The sequence below is a fragment of the Aquarana catesbeiana genome, linkage group LG02 (genome assembly GCF_042186555.1).
Source record: "Aquarana catesbeiana isolate 2022-GZ linkage group LG02, ASM4218655v1, whole genome shotgun sequence".
NCBI classification, from domain to species: Eukaryota; Metazoa; Chordata; class Amphibia; order Anura; family Ranidae; genus Aquarana; species Aquarana catesbeiana.
Window position 1 is genome coordinate 805,112,346 of NC_133325.1, and position 26,330 is coordinate 805,138,675.

At 47.3% G+C, this 26,330-nt stretch overlaps 1 protein-coding gene across 2 annotated transcripts in view; it reads left to right on the top strand.

Moving 5' to 3' along the window:
* Positions 1-26,330, top strand: part of LOC141129489 (V-set domain containing T-cell activation inhibitor 1-like) — a 103,986-nt gene that overhangs the window by 16,703 nt on the left and 60,953 nt on the right. Inside the window, exons 2-3 of one of the 2 annotated variants that reach the window (XM_073617544.1) lie at positions 4,959-5,002; positions 14,255-14,300. In XM_073617544.1, the coding sequence (XP_073473645.1) occupies positions 4,985-5,002; positions 14,255-14,300 (64 nt within the window). In that variant the 5' untranslated portion in view covers positions 4,959-4,984. Of the gene's footprint in view, positions 1-4,958; positions 5,003-10,968; positions 11,223-14,254; positions 14,301-26,330 lie in introns of those variants that run through there. The other variant, XM_073617545.1, reaches the window with a different exon arrangement.

A 26,330-nucleotide genomic window follows, 5' to 3' on the forward strand; every position in this document is an offset into this window, starting at 1 on the left:
GAGGTGTAGCGTTATTAAAGGTCTGGATAGAATGTACGTTGACATGACATGCTCGGCGAGTATAAAGAAAATGCATCCGCTTGTGTGATAACCATAATGGATATCATGTTTGCGGCCATCACGGACCTACGCCATGAAATCCATGCAATAGAGGGCAGAGTACATGAAGTAGAAGGCACTGCCGCACAACAACACACAATACTCAGCCAAGTTAACCTTAAAGTTGACACACATACCTTACAGCTTCAGGACCTCCAGAGACACGTGGAGGACCTGGACAACCAAGGATGGCGTCACAACCTGAGAGTAGGAGGCCTCCCCGAATCCGTTGATCACTGACCTCGTGCTACCGATGGTGATGGAGCTGTTCAACCAAATCCTTGATCAACCCCGCCAAACACCCATCGTTATGGAGCGAATTCACAGAGCCCTTAGACCGCGAGGCAGAGACTCTGACCCTCCGAGGGATATCGTGTGCTGTCTGACCGTCTTCAGGATTAAAGAAGATATCCTTCAGAATCCACCGCTGATCTCCTCCAGTCCTTGCAAGCCTCGCTGCTCAACTTGCCTTCCAGGCCCGGACTGGGAAAAAAAATTGAGTGAGCAGTCCCTTCCCCGCTCCCCGGCCTGAGAGACCCCCCGCAGCAGCCATAAGGAAAAGAGGGGGGAACCTAGCAGAGCTGCCCGGGGGGGTGAGGGGGCCAGAAAAGAGAACAGGGGTGGCGGAGAGCACTGGGGGAGCTGGAGAGCACTAGGGGGGTGCACTGGCGGGAATGGAGGGCCTGGCAGGGGCAGAGAGCACGGGGAGGTGATGAAGAGCTCAGGGGCCAGAGAGTACTGGGGCAGGGGCAGGAGAGCATAAGGAGGGTGGGGGGTGGAGAGCACTGGGGGAGCTGGATAGCACAGTGTGGTGGAGAGCATGGGGGGGAGCCAGGGAGCACAGGGGGGGTGGGGGGAGTTGGAAAGCACTGGGGGGAGCTGGATAGCATAGTGGGGTGGAGAGCATGGGGGGGAGCCAGGGAGAAAAGTGGGGGCTGGAAAGCACAAGGGGAAGCTGAGGAGCACTGTGGGGGGGAGCTGGAGAGCATGGGGGAAGTTAAAAGCACAGGGGGAGCCAGGGAGCACGGGGGGGGGCAGAGAGCACTGGGGGGAGGACTGGACAGCACAGGGGGCAGAGAGCACTGAGGGTGCAGGTAGAACTGGGATGGGTTAGGGAGCACGGGGGGAGCAGAGAGCTCTGGGGTGCTGGATAGCACTGTTGGGGAGACAGGGAGCACAGGGGGTCAGAGAGCACTGGGGGGGGAGAGTATGGGGGAGACAGGGAGGACCAGAGAGCACTGTTGGGGGGGATATCAGTATGGGGAAGCCAGGGAGCACAGAGCACTGGGGGGAGGTGGTGAGCAGTGGGGGGTTAATGGACAGCACAATGGGGGGAGAGCCAGGGAGAACAGAGGGGACCAGAGAGCACTGAGGGGGGAGCTGGGGAGCAGTGGGGGGGGAATAGACAGCACAGGGGGGGGAGCATGGGGGAGCCAGGGAGCACAGAGAGGACCAGAGATCACTGTGGGGGAGCACAGGGGGGACGGGGGACTGGATAGCACAGTGGGGGGGAGAGCATGGGGAGCAGTGGGGGGGAACTGGACAGCACAGTGGGGTACCAGGGAGCATGGAGGAGCCAGGGAGCACGGGGGACCAGAGAGCACTGGGGGAGCCATGGAGCAGAGGGGTATGCAGGGAGAAATGTGAGGAACCAGGGAGCACAGGGGCAGTAAAAGAAGTTGGATAGGAGGAGCTCCGGTGGATGGATCCCATCCCAGCGCCTGCTGCAGCCTGGCCGACCGCCCAGAGAGAAAGTGAGTGCCCGGCCGTGCCGCCCTCCTGTGCGCCTGGATAGGAGGAGTGGCGGGGACAGCTGCACATGGAGGAATTGATCTTTCCATATTCTTTTTGCAGCCAATGAATGCCCGCAGAGGAAAGCGGTCATTCAGAGGCTGCAGGAGGAATATGGAAAGATCCATCCACCTTCCACCTTCTTCCCCTTCGCAATCATAGGGCAGGGATAGTTTCCACCGCCTGGCCTGACTCCTGACCCGAATAGGCAGCCGGCCAGATGCAGCGAGGCCAGGTGAGCGGCGTGGGCTGAAGGAGCAGCTAACATGGACTTGCGGCTTGCCTGGTGTGCCCTATGGCTGCCCGCACGGCTTTTACAGATGGCACCTGGAGCCTGTTGGTCAGTCCAGTGATCGAGCAGAGGCAAATTAGGCGACCGCGAGGCCCCTGTGAGTGCGTGACCTTAGGTGGCCACCTAATTTGCCAAATTAGAGAGCTGCCTCTGCTGAGCAGCTGCATCCAAACCTTACATCACCAAGTGCAATGCAAAGCTTCGGATGCAGAGGTGTAAAACACGCAGCCACTGGACTCTAAAGCAGTGGAGACGTGTTTTCTGGAGTGACGAATCACGCTTCTCTATCTGGCAATCCGATAAATGTGTCTGGGTTTGGCGGTTGCCAGAAGAACGGTATTTGCCTGACTGCATTGTGCCAAGTGTAAAGTTTTGCGGAGGGGGGATTTTGGTGTGGTGTTGTTTTTCAGGGGTTGTGCTGGGCCCCTTAGTTCCAGTGAAGGGAACTCTTAAGGTAGGGGTACCCAACCTTTTGAGGCGCAAGGACCACTTTATCGACCTGGTAACCGGTTGTGGGCCACAACGAGCGCAAAGGGAGGATGGCAGGTCTGTGTCCATTCTGCATATGTAGAGCGGACAAGGATGCAACCCGCTCTATCCTAAGGGCCCTCCGTTCCACCCAGACAGAAGAGGGCAGATCCCCTTCTGTTTTTTTAAGCAGATCGGATTGCAGATAGGCGGGTGTAAACGGACACGAGTCCGTTTACATCTGCCGCTCTATGGAGGTGAATGGAGAGTCCGTTTGAGTCCACCTGAAAAACAGACAGGTGGACCCGATCGGACCAATCATGTGAAAAGGGCCTAAGGCTGCTTTCACACTGATGCACATCGGTTTACCTGCTCCTCAACTGACCTCAATCTTCACTTCTTCCTCAGGATTCCTGCAGCTGGCTGGTACTGCTGGTGGGTACTGCTGGTGGGTACTGCTGGCTGGTACTGCTGGTGGGTACAGTTGGCTGATACTGGTACTGCTGACTGGTACTGCTGGCTAGTACTGCTGGCAGGTACTGGTACTGCTGGCTGGTACTGGTACTGCTGGTGGGTACTGCTGACTGGTAATTCTGGCTAGTACGGCTGGTGGGTACTGGTATTGCTGGCTGGTACTGATGACTGGTACTGCTGGCAGGTACTGATACTGCTGGCGAGTACTGGTACTGCTGGCTGGTACTGATACTGGTGGCTGATACTGGTAATGGTACTGCTGGTTTATACTGCTGGCTGGTACTGATGACTGGTACGGATGGTGGGTACTGGTACTGCTGGCGAGTACTTCTGGTTGGTGCTGGTACTGCTGGTTTATACTGCTGGCTGGTACTGATGACTGGTACAGATGGTGTGTACTGGTACTGCTGGCGGGTACTGCTACTGATGACTGGTACTACTGGCTGGTACTGGTACTGCTGGTTGGTGCTGGTACTGGTACTGCTGGTTGGTACTGGTACTCTTGGTTGGTACTGGTACTGCTGGCCGGTACTGGTACTGATTCTGGTGGCTGCTGTTCCTGTGTCCCAACTCACCATCCCGGAGCATAAATGTGACAGAAGCATGCAGCTGCAGTAGAGAGCAGAGCCGATGATTCCTGTCACAGGCGGTGTACATTTGGTATCACTCCGCCTGTGAAGGAGCCGGCGCTATACAGGAAGTATTGGTTCTGCTTCCTCTAGCGGCGGCTCCCTTCTTCGCACTAATGCTCAGAGATGGCGGGTCGGAAACCCCGCGATCTGGGCTTGCTGACCCACCATCTCAGAGCAAGACATGGCGGGCCACATCGGAGGGCGCCGCGGGCCACCAGTTGGGCACCCCTGGTGTAAAGGCAGGTGTCCCAATACTTTTGTCAATCTAGTTTAGCTAAAACGATCAATGGTGTCAGTGGGAACTTATCTGCTAGGCTCATTGCTCAAGGAACCCTTAGCAACCTATGGAGGAACCCTCGAATTCAATGGATCCCTGGTTGAGAAACTCTGTCCTATGTATGTCGTATAATCCTTCCAGCTGGTTGCACACCCTCCGGTAGGACCTGCTGTAGGTTGTCTGTGTAGCAGAGTCAATGTAGCTAATTACAATGTAACAAAAAATATTTCTTTAATATATTTCTCTGATTAGAGTTGGCCAAATATTAGGCCCACAGCTGGAAGACGAAAATTTGTTCTCCTGCCTAAAGTTTTTAAAATAACAAATATGTTATAAACTTACCTCCTCTGTGTAATGGTTTTGCACAGAGTGGCCCCAATCCTCCTCTTCTGGGGTCCCCCAGCGGTGCTCCTGGCTCCTCCCCACATCGAGTGCCACCTCGGCCACCTGAATTCCAAGGGGGTACCTGTGGGGGCGCGCTCCCGTGTCCTGATGCTGCGTTCATTGACACAGACAGCAGCACTCGACCCCGCCCCCCTCCCCAACTTCCCATGTCACTGGATTTGATTGACAGCAGCTGGAGCCAATGGCTGCTGCTGCTATCAATCTATCCAATGAGGACCTGAGACAGCAGCTGGAGCGGCTCGTTCTCGTCACTGGAAAGACCGGGTTTAGGTAAAGAAAAGGGGGGCTCTGGGGCACTGCTGCACTACAGAAGGTTTTCCACCTTAATGCATTAAGGTGAAAAACCTCGAGACTTTACAACTCCTTTAACTGGTCAAAATAAAATAGGGAATGTGATAACATCTGTAACCATTTTATTAGTAAGCCATCATCAGAGTTTGTTCTTTTATGGTTGAACTAGATGGACTAGTGTCTTTTTTCAACCTGACTAACTATATAACTGACTTTATATTTCATCCAGGAGGAGAAGTCATACCACAGTCTACTATGAAGATCATATTACAGGTGAGATTATAAAGATTTTTTGGATTTATTTAAACCTCTCTAAATGCTGATCTCCCATTTCCTTGGAATACTGAATGTGATGAAACCACATAAACAAGGTGGAGATGTGAAGATGTAGAGGTTCTACAGGAAGGGTCGGACAGATTTTGGAATGACCTGAAGTGATATTAAAGGCATAGTTAAAAAAAACAAATGCCATACTTGCCTACATTCTGTACACAGAGCAGCCCTGATCCTCTTCTTCTCGGGTCCCCCGCTGGCGCTCCTGGCTCCTCCCTCTCGATCAGTGCCCCCAATAGCAAGTCGCCTGCTATGGGGGCACTGGTGCGTGCTCACTCCTGAGTCCCACTCTTTGAATCCATAGGACACATAGCGCTGCAGCTCGGCCCCACCCTCAGCTCTCGCCTCATTGGCTCACTGGCTGTGATTGACAGCAATGGGAGCCAATGGGTCCAGCTTCTGTGTCTCAGACAATAAAGAGAGAGAGACCCGGGACAGCCAAGTGTCCTGTGCACATCACTGACTTGAGAGAGGGCTCAGGTAAGGTATTAGGCTGGATTCACACCTATGCATTTTTAGTGCTTTTTGCATTTTGCAGATTTGCACTACAGAAAGTGTTCCATAGGAAACCATGGTGAATGGACTGTAGTGCAAATCTGCAAAATGCAAAAAGCACTAAAAATGCATAGGTGTGAATCCAGCCTTAGGGGGGCTGTGGGTGGAGCAGCCCCCCTAATACCTTACCTGCAGGTAAAAAACCTTCAACCTTTAGAACCACTTTGAGCCGGCCATACATGGTTTAAATGTGTCTGGTTCAGCAGAATTTTGATCCATGTGTGGGCAGGCCGGTTGTACACTAACAGATCTATTAATCGGCTTGTGTGCAACCAGCCTGTTGGAAATTTTTCTCTTAAGCAGCATTGGCTATAATAGGTGCTGCTTTTCATTGTATTCTGATGGTGGGGAAGTCTCTCAGCTGTCAGAATGCAATAATGCAGAGGGAGGATTCCCACATCCATATTGAATGTGTAGACAAAGGAGTTAAAGTGGTGTTCCGGTCGTATTTATACTTTTTAAATAAAAATACCCCTATAATACACAAGCTCAATGTATTCTAGTAAAGTTAGTCTGTAAACTAAGGTCTGTTTTGTTAGTTTTATAGCAGTAGTTTGTTATTTTATAAACTTACAGCAGGCCGTGGCCATCTTAAGTGTGGGCATCTGAAGCCAGGCTGTATTTCTTCCTGGATCTCATCCTTGCAGATCTCGCACATGCTCAGTGCAGCACAAGCAGCGTAATAGGTTTCAGGTCAGGTTTCCATAGCAACGGCAGTGTCAGAGGAAGTTGCCGCCCCTTCCCAGAAGGCATTGCAAACAAGAAATGATGCGATGGGCCGCGGCCAGGGAGGAGGAAGTGAAAAATGAATACAGCAGATATACAGGAGGTGCTGAGAAAAAAATAAAAAAAAATATCCAATTTGTTTACAGTGCACAGTTTAGTGAGGGATGCTGAAGAGTTGTAAAAGTGGGTGGAACTCCACTTTAAGTCTTCTTCTTTCACTCAACCTGCTGGTTTAACCACTTCAGCCCAGGAAGATTTGGCCCTAATGACCAGGGCATTTTTTTTGCGATTCGGCACTGCGTCGCCTTAGCTGACAATTGCGCGGGCGTGCGACATTGTACCCAAACAAAATTGACGTCCTTTTTTTCCTCCACAAATAGCGCTTTCTTTTGGAGGTATTTGATCACCTCTACGGTTTTTATTTTTTGCGCTATAAACAAAAAAAAAAGCGTCAATTTTGAAGAAAAAAACAATATTTTTATATTTTTTGCTATAATAAATATCCCTAAAAAAGTGAAAAAAAAAATTCCCCTCAGTTTAGGCCGATATGTATTCTTCTACATAGTTTTGGTAAAAAAAAAATCGCAATAAGAGTATCTTGATTGGTTTGCATAAAAGTTATATCGTCTACAAATTATGGAATAGATTTTTGGCATTTTTATTATTATTTTTTTTTTACTAGTAATGGCGGTGATCTGCGATTTTTAGTGGGACTGCGACATTGTGACAGATTGGACACTTTTTACACTTTTTTGGGACCAGTGACATGTATACAGCGATCAGTGCTAAAAATAGCCTCTGATTACTGTATAAATGTCACTGGCAGGGAAGGAGTTAACACTAGGGGCGATCAAGGGGTTAAATGTGTTCCCTGGGAGGTTTTGCTAACTGTATGGGGGCTGGGCTGCCTGGAGGAGGAGAGAGATCGCTGTTCCTACTTACTAGGAACAGACAATCTGTCTCTCCTCCCCTGACAGAATAGGGATCTGTTTGTTTACACTGACAGATCCCCGTTCTGCCTGTCTCTGGAGCGATTGAGTCCACTGGACCCGCTGTTTGGCTCCCCTGCTCATGAATGGGCCTCCGGCGGCGAGTGAGCCCACAAATCGCTGTGTACACGCCCGACGTACAATGACGGCGATTCGCGCAGGGGAGCCAACTTGCCGTAGTACAACTGCGGCGGGCGGTTGAACAAACAAAAAAAAAAGACTCGTATGCCCAGCTTTAAAGATTATTCACACTAAGGAGTTTTCATCCCCTGAGGATCAAAGTCTAAAGGTGGCCATACATGGATCGAAATTAGGCCAGTTCAGCAGGGTCCAGCCAAATTTCATTCTATTTATGGGCAGGGAGGTTGTACAGAAGTTGATCTACCATTTCTCTTCTGTACAGCTTCCCTGTCTTTTTTTTTTTTGTTGCTCGATCGGCAGTGAAGGCTATAGCCGGCAGCGTTGATCAAGATATAATGTGAGAATATGGTGCTACTACCCTGGAATGTGACCACATCCTCTCGAGCTGTCATGTGCACGAGAAACGGTTGCAGAGCTAAAAAACACAATTGGTAGTAGAAGAGGATCCACAACTCTATACATGCTCTTAAATATCTTCAAATTTATTGGTACTCCACTGTGCCCATCAATTGCTGCCACTGTGCCCATCAATTGCTGCCAGTGTGCCCATCAATTGCTGCCAGTGTGCCCATCAATTGCTGCCAGTGTGCCCATCAATTGCTGCCACTGTGCCCATCAAATTCTGCCAGTGTGCCCCCTGCCCTTCCGGCACTTACCTATCTTGGTGGGGCAGCGGGTCACGGCGGTGGTGTCCTCCACGCTCCTTGATGTCTTCTCCCGTCCACTGTTATGATTGGACACCTGGCGTCCAATCACAGCGCCTGTCATTTCAGCCAATCAGGCGACAGGTAACAGACCCGAGCACCTGGTCAGCAGAGAGGCAGTTCAGTGTTAGGAAAGCGAATATTCATCTTGTACTACAAGTGTCTTTTATAGAGTACCAATACATTTGAAGATATTTAAGAGCATGTATGGCGTTACGGATTGTCTTCTTCTACTAATAGCACTGATCAGTGTATTCTGACGACGAGGAAGTCTTTCCGCTGTCAGAATACAATCGCTCAGCGGGAGGATTCCCCCGTCTACACCAAGTGTGTGGATGGGGATATCAAGTCAGTTTTTTTCATCCATCCCACTGGTTGAATGAAAAAAAAACACTCATGTATGAGCTACCTAACAACCCCCCACACACACTGGATCGGGTTTAGTCATAATGGACAATCTGTTCACCCAATGATCTTCTACTGTACAGATGTACATTTACACAAGGTGAACATTTATATATATATATATATTACCAAAAGTATTGGGACGCTGGCCTTTACACACACATGACCTTTAATGATATCCCAGTCTTAGTCCATATAACAGCTTTAACTCTTCTGGGAAGGCCGTCCACAAGGTTTAGGAGGGTGTCTATGGGAATGTTTGACCGTTCTTCCAGAAGAGTATTTGTGAGGTTAGGCACTGATGTTGGACGAGAAGGCCTGGCTCCCAGTCTCCATTCTAATTCATCCCAAAGGTGTTCTATGGGGTTGAGGTCAGGACTCTGTGCAGGCCAGTCAAGTTCCTCCACCCTAAACTCGCTCATCCATGTCTTTATAGACCTTGCTTTGTGCACTGGTCCAAATCATTTGGTGGAGGGGGGGGGTTATAGTGTGGGTGGAGGGGGGGATTATGGTGTTGGGGGAGGGGGGGGTTGTGGTGTGGGGGGTTGTTTTTCAATGGTTGGGCTTAGCCCCTTAGTTCCAGTGAACTCTTAAGGCGTCAGCATACCAAGACATTTTGGACAATTTCATGCTCCCAACTTTGTGGGAACAGTTTGGGGATGGCCCCTTCCTGTTCCAAGATGAATGCGCACCAGTGCACAAAGCAAGGTCCATAAAGACACGGATGAGCGAGTTTGGGGTGGAGGAACTTGAGTGGCCTGCACAGAGTCCTGAACTCAACCCGATAGAACACCTTTGGGATGAATTCGAGCGGAGACTGTGAGCCAGGCCTTCTCGTCCAACATCAGTTCCTGACCTCACAAATGCTCTTCTGGATGAATGGTCAAACATTCCCATAGACACCCTCCTAACCCTTGTGGACAGCCTTCCCAGAAGAGATGAAGCTGTTATAACTGCAAAGGGCGGAGCCAACTCAATATTGAACCCTACGGACTAAGACTGGGATACCATTAAAGTTCATGTGTGTGTGTAAAGGCAGGCGTCCCAATACTTTTGGTAATATAGTGTATATCTGTTCCTATGGAGGACGAAGAGGGGAGCGCTGGAATTGACTTACCTGAATGCAGCTACTGGGGCACCATGGACATCTGAAGAGAGAAGGCAGACACAACCTGACCATAGGAGATCTGGTCACCGTTTGTATTATGTACCAGGCTTAGAAGTGAATCCTCTCTATGTCTCCTGATTGTGGTGCTGGCTTGCCTAGGGACATGGGAGGCAAAGGAAGCAGTGCCAATCCTGACCTCCCTGGGGCCCTAAGCAAAATTCTGCTAAGGGGCCCTCTACCTGACCCGCTGGTGGTGGTGGGGGGGGGTGGGGGGGGTTGGTTGATTGCCCTTGAGCCGGCACTGCCAAACTTTAAAATTGTTGCTATGCATCATTTCTTAAATTTACTACTGAAGGGGATACAGTAAATAGGTTTTATCACAACAGAGGTCATCACACCTTACTTCAGGCCGGGGAGGGCTGTGTGTTTCAGTGGAGAGCCAGGTCCTTGCACCTCTTCGGGGGGGTGATGATTCTGTCCTGTCATGTGCCTCCTCTCCTCTCCGCAGCCAGCCCGCGAGCTCAGCAAGTCACATGGGACGGGACGTTCTTGACGCCGCTCGTACCCTCCCCTGACGTGCCACGTGACCTGCCTCTGAGATTCCTGGGAGGTGGGAGTTGTAGTTTGCTGCGCTAGTCCTTACCTTTAGCCGGACTACAACTCCCAAAACGCAGCGCAGCCTGCACAGCAGCAGCCAGCTAGCCAATCAGCAGCCGCCGTGGCCAACATCTAGCAAAAAAAAAAAAAAACGGACAGCCAGCGCCGTGGCCTGTGGCCATTTTAAAGATAATGTAGGCGGCCTGGGGGGAAATTTTGAAATTTCCACCCTGCCCCCCCCGGCCCAGCCCGCCCCTGCAGGGGGGAATGTTGGGTCTTGGCTCCCCCCCCCCCCCCAGCGACGGAGCCCTACGCAGCTTGCGTAGTGTGCGTATAGGGCGGATCGGCTCTAAAAGGAAGTCCAGTTTTCATTAGGGAATCCCTCATGGGCTGTTGTGCAGTGGACTCCCCAAAGGACTAAATTCCAAGCTCACTCCACTGAAGATGGTTGACAGCAAACACAGCATGAGGGCAAATGACCAAATCATCACTAAGAGTTGAGGACAGGCCAGAGATTGATGAAGATATGAAATACTCCTTGTATCGAACACGCGTAGGGGAGGGGACAGGACGGAACGTTATACATTAGGGGGAGGGGACAGGACGGAACGTTATACATACAACCTGTTGGGACAGATTAGCACGCCACCCCATACCGCTGTTGCCCGTTCGTCTCTGCTGTTTTAGTGTGGCACTCTTAAGCGCCTTGTTACTGTGAGTACCCATTGCGGGATTTGTTTATGATTTTAATAAATTTAGTACATACTGCACCATGAAGTCCTTTTTATGTTGATATATTGAGGTACAAACGGGACTGCTGTGAGGAACAGAGGCACCAGTGCAAATCGATCCAGGACCCTGCATATAACATCGAACCCAGAGAGGTTCTAAGGCGCATTCTGACCAAGCTGAATTGCAAGATCACACGCCCTAAGGTGAGGGGCTATCACCTGGGGGAGGGGCTATCACCTGGGGGAGGGGCTATCACCTGGGGGGGAGCACTTGTATGAGCGCACAGCACTTTAGTTTGTGTTCACCATAACACATGAATGGATTGTGGAAGATCTGTGGACTGTTAATTTGATCATTGCACAGCAACACAGCACTGAATTGCATAGAATCACATGGATGCGTTTTTTTGTATTTTTTAACTTTTTATTGTTTGAACATTGCACTAACACCTTATTGCATAGATGCAGCACTGAAATGCATGGATGCAACACTAAATCACATGGATGTTTGTGTTGAATTATCTATTAATGTTTGAAAATTGCACAAGCTTTGTGGAATATTTGCAATACACGGGCTTATTGGAGCACTTTTACCTATTTATTCATTCATTGAAGTTTATTACGCATTAATGTTTAGTATTAATAGATTTTGTATATTTTGTATGTTAAGCACAATATCACTTTATTAATATTTTAGTAGAAATGTCTTACATTTTTAATTTGACAAGCGCAGCGTGTGTACAATTTGGTTTAACTATTTGGCATGGTTATGAGACATGCGTAACGTTAGCAGCTGATCATTTTGCGGAGATATACTATTTTGGAGACCAGATTTGGTCAATTACCTGGAGGCTCACAGGACTACAAATTAGCAGGCAGATATTGGTAAATATGAACAGGCAAGGGTGTAACCTGCAAATCAATCAGCGGGTTAGTAGGAATATGGAGCGAGGATATTGGGAGCAAAGTATCGGATCCAGGATGGAGGAAAAAGGTTCAAGATACAGAGGAGGCACCAGGGCTCAGGAACACTAGAAACCTGTTTTATTAGTCATTTTGCTGTAGCTGAGCATTTCCTTATATAGCACTTAAGTAATTGTCCACAGATGCGCTAGGAAGCTCTAAGTGTGCAGTATTACCTTAAACCAGTGTTTCTCAACTCCAGTCCTCAAGCGCACCAACAGGTCATGTTTTCAGGATTTCCACTATTTTGCACAGGTGATTTGATCAGTTTCATTGCCTTAGTAATTACCACAGCCATTTCATCTGAGGGAAATCCTGAAAACATGACCTGTTGGTGCGCCTTGAGGACTGGAGTTGAGAAACACTGCCTTAAACCAACAGATGACGCATGTTTGTGGGATTAAAGCTGTTTAAAGCACCATGAATAACCTTCACTCTGAACCCCTCAAAAATATGGCTTTGAGTGCATGGTGCCTCCATATCACGCCCATGGGTTAGCCCTACCTAACTTGATGTGCGGACAGGAGACCAAAACAAATGACCACATCTGTGGTACAAAAAAAAAGATGAGGCATAGCAGCAATAACCGTATATACTCGAGTATAAGTCGTTCCGAGTATAAGTCGAGGCCCTAATTTACCACAAAAAAATGGGAAAAACTTATTGACCCGAGTATAAGACGAGGGTGAGAAATGCACAGCTACTGTAAGTGGAAAAGAGGGTCAACAATGCCAATTTGCAGCCTCACTGTGCCCCTTTGCAGCCTCACTGTGCCCATTTGCAGCCATAGGTCCCCTGAACTTCAAACTGGGTAGTTAAGGGTTCCTAGATGCCCCCCTAGCTGCAGCCAAAATTTGGGGTCTCTGAACCCAAAGGGTCCCGAAATGACATTGCTGCAGATGGACACAGTTGACCGACTTTGGGGCCCCGTATCTCGTATCCAAAGCTGGGATTTCTAACACCAAGTGGCCCCGAGATACAGGGCCCCAAAAATCGGTTCAGAAAACGTCAAGCACTTTTCTGCAGCAGAGAATGACATTTTCCAAACCTATTTTGGGGCCCCGTATTTCGGGGCCACTTGGTTCTAGGAACCCCAGCTTTGGATATGTTATGGTACCAGTTCCACTGGGTTTGCACACCATATTTGGGGTTCCTAGCACCAAGTGGCCCAGAGATACGGGGCCCCAAAGTCAGTTCAGAAAATGTCAAGCACTTTTCTGCAGCAGAGAATGACATTTTCCGAACCGATTTTGGGGCCCCGTATCTCAGGGCCCCTTGGTGCTAGGAACTCCAGCTCCAACTCCACCAAATTTGTTCCCCTGAAAATTTTTTTTTGTTCTCCTTACCTGTCTAGAGGCAAATCGTCCAGTTTCGGTTCCATAAGCCCACTGACAAATTCAGGCTCAGTCTTCAGGCTTCAGATCTTTTGCAGATCCTGAGACGAATGCAGGGAGGGGAGCTGAGGGTGCGGGATACCCAAAGGCACGCACAAAAATATTGGGGGGGGCAGCTTCCTGAAAGGTCTTGTCCCAGAAGCATTAGGCCCAATGGTAGCAGCCTCATAAACAATTCTGAAGAAAGATGGGACAGCCAGGATATCTGAGACGCTATGAGAGCAATCCCAGTCCTTGCAGCAACTTCTGGGGTCTAACCATTAAGAAGTACTCCCACACCTGAAGCTATAGGTGAAAGGACCCACTTACAATGCCCAGGGGGCAGCTCCCAACAGGTTAACTGCAACACTGTTCAGCAAAGCTTTCCCTCTCCAGCCAAACTTCCACAGGCAAATTTCTGTCAGGCAAGTCTCCTTCAGTCAAGTTTCCTTCAGGCCCTCAGCCATAGCACCTGCTCAGGCCTAGTAGCAGTAACATCTGTGGAACACACACATGGAGGAGAATGCCCTAGGGGAAAAGATAAGATCCTTGCAAACATTTATCTTCTCCCCAGTCACACCCAAGGTCAGATAACTATTCAAAACTCAGGGATTAATCCTCCCACACTTTTGCTGGAACATTCTTCAGGAAGCAGCAGGAAGAAGCAATCAACCACCAGGCCTAGGGAAAGCCTAAACAGACCTAAATAAATGAATTGCAGCTCATCTGGCTACAACAGAGCTATATACTAATTTTAGCCAGCATAGGACAGAAGAGCTACACCCATGACACCTTGTGCCATGTAAAAATATAACAATAAGATATGTGTCTTTTTGCATAGTCTTTACTAAATATTTAATATCAATGTACTGACTACATTAACATTTTTGTGTTTTATAGATTCACCTGATAATGTACATAAATTCCCTGCATATGGAGTACTTCGGTAAGTGGCACTTTTATTCATCAAAGTAGCAGCTAGAGGGAGAACCAGAGACACCACATCCTGTTGTTTGCCAAAACCTTTTCATCAACCAAAAAATGATGAGGCTTTCAAGGTGCCAAAAAGAGATAAAAATTCTTAATAGTATAATCTGTTTTTATTGTACAAAAACACAATACAGGAGGATACAATTTTATTAAAACATCATAGTAAGTGTAACTAAGACAAGAAAATGTTGACATGTTTCACCCATTGCTTCCTCAGGAAACCACCATATTCAAAGACTGCACAAAGAAGAGCATCATTTGTATTCATTTGTGCAATATCTTTGAAAGGTTGCCTTGTAAACACAAGTTGTGTGCAGTTTTTTTTTTTTTTTTTTTACCACTTCAGCTCCGGAAGGTTTACACCCCCCCCTTCATGCCTTTTGCAATACGGCACTGCGTAACTTTAACTGACAATTGCGCAGGCGTGCGACTCTGTACCCAAATAAAATGTATGCCCTTTTTTTCCTACAAATAAAAAAAGAGCTTTCTTTTGGTGGTATTTGATCACCTCAATTTTTATCTTTTGCGCTATAAACAAAAAAAGACCCAAATTTAAAAAAAAATAAAACAATATTTTTTTAGTTTCTGCTATAAAACATCCAATAAAATGTAAAAAAATAAAATGTCTACATAAATTTAGGCCAATATATATTCTGCTACATATTTTTGGTAAAAAATCCCAATAAGCGTATATTGATTGGTTTGCACAAATGTTATAGCGTCTACAAACTATGGGATAGATTTATGGAATTTTTTACGAAAATGTATGACTCAGAGAGTTGGCTGTGTCATTGCCATCATCCCTTGTTACCTTAAAGACAAAATATATACCTCAAATTGGGATTTTTAGGGCAATGTAATGATTGGAAAATTATTAAATTAAAAAGAATTTTATTGGTACAAAAACGAATAGAATATACATAAACATACACATCAATCTATATTTTGGAAATATTAAATAATTAAAAAAACATCAGATACATGAATACATATGATGCACCCTACTGCTAATTACAAGTACCACCCCAGATTGGTGCGATGGCGTCCTGTTAGCAGATTTCCAACGCGTTTCAACTTTTATTGTTAATGGTGAAGTCTTCCTCAGGGAGGGACTGCATCACATTCTAAAATTTCAAACAACAGCATGATTACTAATATATATATGGATGTATATCGCCTGTATCTAAAACAATCGCATTTTAACAAAAAAGTGGTATATGCGACTTACATTAAGGCATGTAGCTGTGAAAATCGCTTTCCCAGTTCTGACAGGGGTCCTAACACCCAATTGTTGGTACTGCTCAAATATCCTCTACGGGGCGGCCTGGTATATTTAAAGGAACCAATATTTAGCAGCCATACTGGTTAAAAAACTGAAAAACATAAATAATGTTTTAAATCAAAAAAATATATAAAGAAGAGGATAATTCAAAAATAAATCAAATATAAGGGTGATGGTGGCATGTGGGAAAACGGATTTCCCAGAGCCACCATAAGGCAGAAGGGTCCAATACCTTGAGTTGGTTGTGTGGGGTGTAGAGTTCCAAGTAGCAGAGAGCTCAGGTCCTGGAGTACCTCTCTGTAGCAGAGCCAGTTGTGGAATGCTGCCTTTGGCCGTCCCTGGTGTCCTAATGTATGGGGTGTGGGCGTGGTAAAGTGGTAGGCGTGACCTTATTCTAAGTAGAGTCTCTAGTTCATTGGTGATACAGTGGAGAAGGCACGGCTTCAATTAGCCGCCGTCACTGTTGAAAAACACCTTTCTACTATGTGTTAGAGGGGAGCGTCCACAAGCTTCCCTGTTGTCAGGGCAATGGACGCTTAACCTCCTCCCTTGCTGTCTCCTCCCCTTCCGCGACGCGAAGCTGTCATGCCTGTATCCCATAGAGTGTGGGCGCGGGCTGAGGCGGGGAGATCACACAGGCGGGGAGAGAGGTGCGCCAGGTTGCCGAGGCAACGTTTACATGTGGGGAGTCTATGGTGCGTATGACGTCGGAGTCACATGGCTCCAATGTCAAATCACTGGAGAGGGAAGAGCGCCGTGTGATCTAGCAGCTCTAGTGGACAATTTGTCCATATCACACAGGCCGTCGGAGCGTGATGACCCCGCTGCCTGTCAGAAGGACATCTGGATATGTGCAGCAATGTATATGGCACTATTTTATACAGATGTCATAGATGTCACTGATATGTAAGACATGTATAAGGTATTGTCACTGTAAGAATGACAAGTAAGTTCAACCCTCATTGAAATAGAGAAAAAAAGGGGGATAAATAAAATAAAAATGTATATTCAAAAAACTGCTGAAAGGTAAAAATGGATATAGAGAACAATGGGAATTTATACTAGACTTGCCCAAGCCCCTCTATAGTGGTTTAACTGTCATTCAATAAATGACAGGACACCAACATTAGGACTTATAACCACCGACACAGTAGGAAACCCCGCGGCATCAAATAAGAATTGACGCCTTAGGGGTATTTGGGCCACGGTGAGTCATCGTGGCCCCCCCTGTGCCGGGTAGGGATAAGGGGCAGGAGAACAATGGTATCTCTGACCCAGTATTTCAGGACTTGGAGGCAGAATCATATAACACAGCTACATGCAAAAATGCATCTGTAGTGATAGCAGCGATCAAAATGATAATACTATATACACAGTAATTGTAAAGAGAGGATTATTACAGTAATACGATAAATAAAGTTCAATTAGAAAAAACTCTCCTATATAGTTTCTGGCTGGGTGGAGTGTACAATCCTGACAATTTGAAGCATATGATCATCAACTAGGAGACCGTTAGCCTGTTGTATTTAAATGGGGCCCTTTGTTTCTCCATGGGGGGTACCAGAATATGGCTCACATTGTAGAGAAACAAAGGAACGGAAAGGCGAAGAAAGGAAAAGTGGATTCTTAATTAATCCGTTTTCCCCGAGCTAAAACCCTCCAAGAAGGGTCTGAAACTTTCGGTTTTGTTCAAGCCAGGGGGGGTGGTGGCCCTAAGGTACCTTATCCAGCGCATTTCCCGCTGGAGGAGGACCTTGTTCCAGTCACCCCCCCTCAGTGGCAAATGATTCCTATCAAGGACTGTGAAGTTCACCGAAGGTAGTTGATAGTTATGGTATCTGGCAACATGCCTTCCTAGGGGTAGATACAGGTTGCCGATACGCATACTTTGCATATGCTTATCGACACGTTTTCTTAGTTCTTGTCTGGTTTTACCTACGTAGAAGGCACCACACTGGCACTGCATGAGGTATACCACACCCTGTGTTTTGCAGTTGGCAAAGTGACGCAGGGAAAAGCTTTCCCCATTGGGCAGTGCCAGCGTGGTCCTCCTACCGATAACTTCACATTGGGCACAGAAACCACATGGGTAGGTACCCCATGTTTTGCACGGGTCCTTTCTTGCCGTGCCCTTGTATTCACTTTGAATAAGTGCATCTCCTATTGATATATATACCAAGAGTTTAGGTAACGCTACCAAAGCTCAAAAAAGTGGCTACCTATGCAGCAGAAATTAAGATCACTTGGTTCAAACAATACAAAATGTATTTATTTAATAATGATAATTCATCATGTGTGAAAAAAACACACAATACAGCTCCATGCAATGTTGTTCACGGGTCTCATACTGGGGATGAGTTACCCGGAAGTTCTAAAATTACGTGCAAACACAGACAAACACACCAACATGCAAAACATTTATACTACCCTTGTATGGGTTTAACAAGGGAAGGACACCCCACTTCCACACATACACACAACACAAGTCCGGACGTCAACTTGTAAGCTTTTACCCGCAAAGGAAAAAAGGACAGCTATGATTAATGAAAATTTATCAATTAGAAAAATCCATGAAAGGGTGATTAGGCATTGCCCAAAAAAGTTCACCGTGCTGTGCTGATTTCCTGCGGGTAATCCCCGGGGGAACGTGTATGACCTGTCTGGTGATCATAAGTGTCTATGCTTCCCAATATGCGATTCACCTAACTGCAATAATTGGAATTCCTGAGATACATGTATATATGGGATAGAATCACTGACTAAGGTACAATGGTCATTAGAAGTCACTGGTATATTGTCCATACAGAGTGGCATCCGGTATATATCAGGTCAAAAGTGTGGGCTGTTGTAGAGTTCAGAGTGGTGAGTGAGGCCGACTAGGAGGGGGGAGGAGGTTTTAGAAGGGGGGGGAAACACAGTTCCAAAAGCGGCAAGATCAGCTGTTTATGAATTGATCACTGGTGATTGCTGAGCAGGCAGACTTACTGATGTATAAGTCTGCCCGGCGCTTGTTTCATCCCTTGCATAATCGTCTCCTAGTTCCATGGGCGGTTACATCTACTGTATAGTATATAAGCATCTTACCGCTCCGTTGATTGCCCTGGACATCCGTTACCTCTCTGGTTACACACTCCATCTGTACACTTGTCGCTGGTTGTTAGAGTGGCTTCATTCGATACCAGCCTCCATCCGCATAGCCGCTACCGCTCGTAGGTTTGAAGCACGCTGAGCGTGTAGGTATGATGCGCGGCTGCGCAGATCCTGTGACTTTCCTGATGCTTCCCGTGCACGGGGATATCTCGTGAGTCGACGTCACATGACTGCTGTGACGTCAACACGTTTAGCTTACTTCAATGGGCGTAGCTTCATCTGGACATAGTGAGGGTAGGGGCTGGTCGTTCCTTATATTGAAGGGGATTAACCCCTAGTGCAGCCTTGCACCTACAGCAGTGTTGAGACTTTTCAATTAAGTTCCGGTTTTCTGTGCTTTTTTACTCAGATTCATCCTGGACAATTGGATTTCATCCACTAGGTGGCTAGATCACAAGGGATTAGATAGGACTTAAACCATTTGTTTTGTTCAGAAGTACACACTATTGTATACCCATCTCAATGTGACTTTAATCTAATTTTGGTGGTTTATCTATCTAATGGCTTACAAGTCTTGATCATTTCTTCTCTTGGCTATCTAAATGGTCAACATTTGGCTGCCCTGTGTCATACCAATTTACAGCAACATACAGACAAATTCCATTCTCACACAAACAACGAATATCTTAACCTCCAAAAGGCAAATGATAACAATTTATGGAATAAGTGGGGGGTCAATTCTCCAGGAAGACTTGGAGGTTCAACTCCGTGTTAAGGCCCTGGGGGGCAAGGGACCCCAAACGGTAGATCCATCTTTTTTCTTCTGTAGAAGGATCCGATTAAAGTCACCCCGTCTTGGAGACAGCTTAAGTGAATAGATGCCCTTCACCTTCAGTCCATCAGGTTTACCCTGATGGCAAAGGGCAAAATGCCTTGCCAGTGGTTTTTCCCGAATTTTTTCGGGGTCTCTTTCTTTTTCTCCTTTTATTTCCCTTAGATGCTCACCTATTCTTGTCTTTAACGCTCTCTTGGTTTTCCCAATATATATTTTTGGGCAAGGACACGTGAGCATGTAAATCACCTTGGTCGTGGAGCAGTTGATGAGATCTCGTATCTCAAACCTATGTTCCCCCCTGGCATCACAGAAAATGGATGTTCTATCTACAAACGGGCAGATTTGACATCTGTTGCATGGGAACATCCCTTTGCTTCTGGGATATTCTGATAGCCAGGTTGGGTTTGACTCCTTAGTAAATTCGGAATGAATTAGGATGTCACCCAAATTCCTAGCCCCCCTGGCCACCATGTTTGGTGATTCTCCAACGATCGTTTTCAAGCCAGGGCCATTGGTCAATATGTTCCAGTGTTTTCCCAGGATTTCTCGTACGGATTCCCATTGGAATCCATATGAGGTGATTATCCGTACTGGGCCTGGGTCAAATTGACCTTTGGTCACTGGCTTGGGATCCAGGGAAAGAAGACTTTTTCTATCTCGGCCTGCTGCCTTCGCCCTAGCTTTTCGAATTTGTCCATGGGAGTATCCACGTTCCCTGAAGCGTTTATACAGGTCAATGTTTTCCCTCCTGAGATCACTTTTCTTGGTACAGTTCCTTTTTAATCTTAGGAACTGGCCAACCAGGATGCCATTTTTGAGCCATGGGGGATGATGGCTGTCGGCCCTCAGCAAAGTATTGGCTGCTGTGGCCTTACGGTAAGTACAGGTACTGAGTTTATCCCCATCAATGGTAATCTGGAGGTCGAGAAAAGGGATCTGTCTTTCGTCAACAATATGGGTCAACCGGATGTTGCGGTCATTGGAGTTCAAGTGCTCAATGAACACATGTGCCTCCTCTTTTGTGCCCCTCCAAACAACCAATACATCATCTATATACCTCAGCCATGTATGCACGTGTTCTGCATACATGGCTGATGTATACACATCTTCCTTCTCTCATCGTCCCAAGTGAAGGCACGCGTACGCAGGTGCCCACGCGGCCCCCATCGAGGTTCCTCTGATCTGCTGGTAATAATGTGTCGTAAACTGGAAAAAATTGTTCATCAAAGCGAACTCCAGCAACTCCACCAGGAACTCGTTTTGAGGTCCAAATTCGGGGTATCTGGACTCCAGGAACCATCTTACTGCCTCGATCCCACACTTATGTGGGATCGAGGTATAAAGAGACTCAACATCAATGCCCAGAAGTAAAAGTCCCTCCCCCACTTGCAGGTCAGCTATTTTTGACAAAACATGCCGTGTGTCTTGTACGTAGGATTTGAGTCCTACAACCATTTCTTTAAGAAGAGAATCCAAGTAAACACCTATTCTCTTTAGGGGTCCTTGGATGGCAGAGACAATGGGCCTTCCCGGCGGTCTCTTAGGACATTTATGCACTTTCGGGATTATATAGAAGGTGGGTATATTGAACTCCCTTACACTTAGATGTTCATATTCCTTTTTGTTTAAGATTCCTGCTTCTCTAGCCATCAACAGGCTAGAGTTTAAATTCTGTACTAACTCGGGAAACGGGTCATAGTCTAGTTTTTTATAGGTCGTCAAGTTGCCTAGTAGTCTTTTGGCCTCCGCTTCATAGGATTTGTCGTCCATCAGTACAACGTTTCCTCCTTTATCACTTTTTTTGAAAACAATATTTCTGGCTTTTTTCAGGTCCAACAAGGCTTTGCGTTCATCATTTGACAAGTTGTCTTTGCATTTCCGGGTCCAGTCGATCTTACCGAGATCGATCTGGACCATATCAAGGAACATGTAAAGCCATCTGTTCTTACTTAGAGCCCGGCTTTTTGTAGGTAATTTGTGGTTTGGGACCAACTAGTCCTTTCAAAGTTGGATCATCTGTAAGGATGGACCAATATTTTGAGATAATTTTGTTGATTTTAAGATGCTCATTTGAGAATCTTACAATGATCCTTGTTGTATCATCCTCTTTGATGGATTTTTTTGAAAACATCAAATCCCTTCTATTGGTTAGCTTGACTCGGTTGAACGCTTTTTTTAAAGATGATTTGGAGTAGCCTCTGTTTATGAGCCTGATGGTAAGTTTGTCCGCTTCATGTTGAAAGTCTTCCTTGTTACTACAGTTTCTTTTAAGACGGAGAAACTGGCTATATGGGATAGATCTTTTCAGGGGTTCCGGGTGGAAACTGTTTGCATGCAACAGAGTGTTGCCGGCAGTCTCCTTTCTATAAAGTTTGCTTGATAGTCCACCCTCAGAGTTTTTAAAGATGGTAACATCCAGAAAATTTATTTCATGGGTGTCAGATATCATGGTGAAGAAAAGGTTAAAATCATTGTTGTTCATCAAATTTAAACAATCCCTCAATAGTTCAGGGGGGCCGTCCCAGATGATGAAGAGATCGTCTATGTACCTCTGCCACATGCAAATGTGGCGAGTGTACACAGACGCTGCCTCCCCCTGTAGAAAATCCTTCTCCCACTCCCCCAGGTACAGGTTGGCATAGGAGGGCGCGCAGCACGTCCCCATAGCTACCCCCTGCACCTGGAGGTAGTGGGAGCCCTTGAACAGGAAGGTGTTGTGTCTGAGGATATACTCCAGTATAGTTAAAATAAATGCATTAAATTTCCAGTCAGTTGTTGCCCTTTGTTGCAGGACATGTTCGATTGCTGCTATACCCAGGTGGTGTGGAATGCTGTTATAGAGCGACTCCACATCCACTGTAACCAGCAGGGCTGAATTGGGAATGGATATTCCATCAAGGATTAGCAGTAGATGTATAGTATCCCTGGTGTACGATGGTAGTTCCATTACATGGGGTCTCAAGAACTGATCTATTATTTGGCTTATCCCCTCTGTAATGGAACCATTCCCGGAGATAATGGGTCTCCCTGGTGGATCATTTAGTTTTTTATGCACTTTCGGTAGTGCGTAAAAGGTGGGTTGGCGTGGATGTCTAGTACGTATATAGTCCCACGTATCTCTGTCTATTACCCCTTCATTCAGGGATTCATCCACCAGGGAAAAGAATTCCTGGTTGAATTTGTCTACTGTAGATGGAGAAATCTTTTTATAGCATTTGGTGTCTTTCAATATATTGAAGCACATTTTTTCATATTTAGCATTGTCCATAAGGACGATGTTCCCTCCCTTGTCCGATGCTTTGATTGTAATTTCTGTGTTGTTTTTAAGGGAGTTTAATGCCTGTTGTTGTTCCCGATTTAAGTTGCTTCTTTTATTGTATTTTTCTATCTTATCAATTTCTTTGGTGACCTGACCTACAAATAGGGCTATGGCTGGATTCTGGTTCAATGGTGGAAATCTGTGCGATTTCCTTTTGTATTTTTTGATGGTTTGGGCTTTGCTGGGTTCCTCTTGTTCTTCCTCACTACTTTCACTGTCAAAATCCCTCTCCCAGAAGTCCTCTAGAGAGCCACTTTCTTGCAATAATAAATTGAGATCTCTGAGGGCTCTAAAATCTGCTGCTTTAAGATTAGGTGCCACTTCAGGTGTGGCTGTGATTTTTTTAGTGTATAGGCTTTTGAGTAGAAGTTTTCTGGCAAACAGATTTATATCTTTGGTGGTTTCAAAGCTGTCTAAACTACGATCGGGACAGAAAGAGAGGCCTAAGGACAGTACTTCCTGTTCAGTTGTTGTAAGTTGGTGAGATGAGAGATTTATGACGTTTAGCTTTCCTTCACCGGTGGGGCTGTCATGGATATCATTGAAAGTTGTGGTAACGGGGTTGGAGGGGGTTGGGATTGTGTGTTGCCCTTGTCTAAAAAATTGTCTATTTGGGTCTGCTGAGTTTTTGGAATAGCACCCTGTTCTTTGTAACTTTTTCCCGTGTTGTGGGAAAATGAGCCTTTTGAATTGCACGGTATTGTCCCCCTGATTCTACCCGTACCCCCTTCTCTTCCACCTCGCTTTCATTTGATTGGACGTCAGTGGTTCTTTTCTTGTGTTTTTGTTGAATCTCTCCCAATAAGCATATATTGATTGGTTTGCACAAATGTTATAGCGTCTACAAACTATGGGATAGATTTATGGTACTATTATTTATTATTTTTTTACTAGTAATGGCAGCGATCAGTGACTTATAGTGAAACTGCGACATTGCAGCAGACAAATCGGACACTAAGTAACACTTTTGGGGACCAGTGACACCAATTCAGCGATCAGTGCTAAAAAATATGCACTGTCACTGTACTAATGACACTGGCAGGGAAGGGGTTAACATCAGGGACGATCAAAGGGTTAAATGTGTTCTCTGGGAGTGCCTAATAACTGTGTGGGGGAGGTGCTCTAACTGTGGGCAGGCAGAGAGCCATGTTTCTGCTTAAACACCGGATCTCTGTCTTCCCTAATAACAGAACAGCAATCTGCCTTGTTTACATCGGCAAACCGCTGTTCTGCCTCTGTCTAGAATGATTGGCGGGTCCCAGCAGATATGGGGTCTGCCGGACCCGCTAATTGGCTCCCGCTGTGTCCAATCACAATGGAGCTGGTTGCTGGCAGTGCGCGTGCTTGCCGCAGAGCAGGAAGTGCAGAATCATGTATCTGTACAGGATTCTGCACACAGAAGCAGCTCAGTAGATTGACCTGGGGCGGTCAGCATCCGGAAAATATATATATATCTGGAGGGCAGGGAGTGGTTAGTGTAACAGTGGGTGTGACCACCTGTCCTTCAGTTCTTGGGTGCCTCCCCTGCTTCCAGGGAGAATGTTCTGGAAGAGGGGCAGGGCTGGGAGTTGGAGTGACAGGGAGCTCATGTGAGGAGCCCTGACCAATCCCCAATTGGAATTGGCAGGGGGCAGGCCTCCTTCATAAGCTCAGGTCCAGCCCACTGGAGGGGAGTTGTCTCTTGGGTGAAGAATGGAGTGTTAGACTGCAGCAGGAGGCCCATCCCCATCTGGGGGGGTGCGCGCCTCAGGGGAGGAGCTCGGGAGCTGGGAGGGAGCCTCACCCTTACACAGTCATGGAGGAGGTGTCCTGGAAGAGAGGAGCTGGAAAAGCAGTCGGTACGCATGTCCAGGTAAATTCTTCACCAAGCACTCAGGGCAGGAGAAGGTCGGTGAGTGAGGCACAGTGGATATCTAGAAGAGGCATGCCAGAGGAGCTATGTGCAAGGCCAGGGGAGAGACTGGCCTTGCACATAGCTCCCCTGGGACTGTATGTTTGCCTTTAAAAATTACTGTTGCCAATGCTGTTGCCCATAGCAACCTAAATCAAAGCTTGTTGCTAAGTGCCGTTGTCCGTAGCAACCGTCCAGGATAAGCATTGCCATCATGTCCTGCAACCAGTTGCCTCAACCAGACACTCACAAGTAATAAGCCCTGCAACTCTATGACTGCAAACATGTGCCGTCACCCGTGGCAACCACGGCGAGCGATCACGCTCATGGATTGCCGTCAATGGACGGCGTGGACATTATACACTGCATTGCAGTGCATTGCAGAAATTTTAAAATGACTTTTAAATTCCTGCCTGACACAGTAAAGGGAGTTGTAATGTCTACTGTTGCCCCCAGTAACGTAACGCAACCAGGGGGTGTCTATGACGGGATGCTGCATGGTCAGTCCCACACAGTGAGATGTTTAAGGAGAGACTTTACTGTTGTCAAGGGTGATCACTGTACAGTTTGCCTGCCTTCAGTTTCCAGCTTCTGTGACACCGTTTCCATACTACATGCCTGGTAGAGCCTGCAATCATCAATGCCTGCCACCAGGTGTCACTACAGTGCACACTGTCTGGAGCCTGCTCTACAGTTCCTCACACGCTGAACAAATGAGAGGAGGGGCGGAGTCACGCCTCCGGCAGAGGAAGCTGAAGGAGACCAGCATGCTGTGCATACCACGAGGCTGCTGAAGATGGTGGAGGGCAGTTGGAGGATGCCCGCTGTACAGTGGTTGCCTGAACTGCAGGATCAGACGCTGGTAGGCACCGGCATCCATCTGGAGCTCTGTGGAGGACTCGCCTTGGGGGTGATTGGAGGAGTGGAGTGGCTGTGCCGCCTTTGTCCCAGGTGCAACATCCCAACAGCAGGAGTCACCGCCTGGGCCAGGTGCGGCCATTGTGGGGAGCCACTAACCCGGCTGGGGCCTGTACAGCAGGAATCCAGGTACTAATTTACCAACCTGCTCTCAGGACTTTGTATGCCACAGCCGCAGGAAGCTCGGAGGGCTGGAGAGGGCCAAGGATCACCAGCCAGAGGCGGGGAGGTGATATTGCCAGGTGTGTTAGTCACAGAACTCCTGGACATACGGGGAGAAGAGGATGCTGCGGAGACCCGTGGTGTGGCCAGGGCTCTGGTGACTGCAGGTGCCAGTGTGCAGCCACCGAATGATATCCCTAAAGAGCCGGCCTGCTCTAAGTCCCTTGCTGTGCCCGTCCAGAAGGAGCCCATGCTGGAGGAAGGAGTGCCACCTGGTGAGCTGGATGAGGTAAGAGAGGGCCGAGGGGTCATAGATTGGGGTTCACCCGAAATACTGGAGCAGTTTGGGTCCGTTGAAAATCTGTTCTCCTGGTCGTCCCAAGAGGAAGGCTCCAGTGTGGAGGAATAGGAGACTCACTCTGAGGTGATGGAAGAACCACAGCCCCCCAGTATGGACCCCATTTTCAACCAGCAGACTATTCTTAAGTC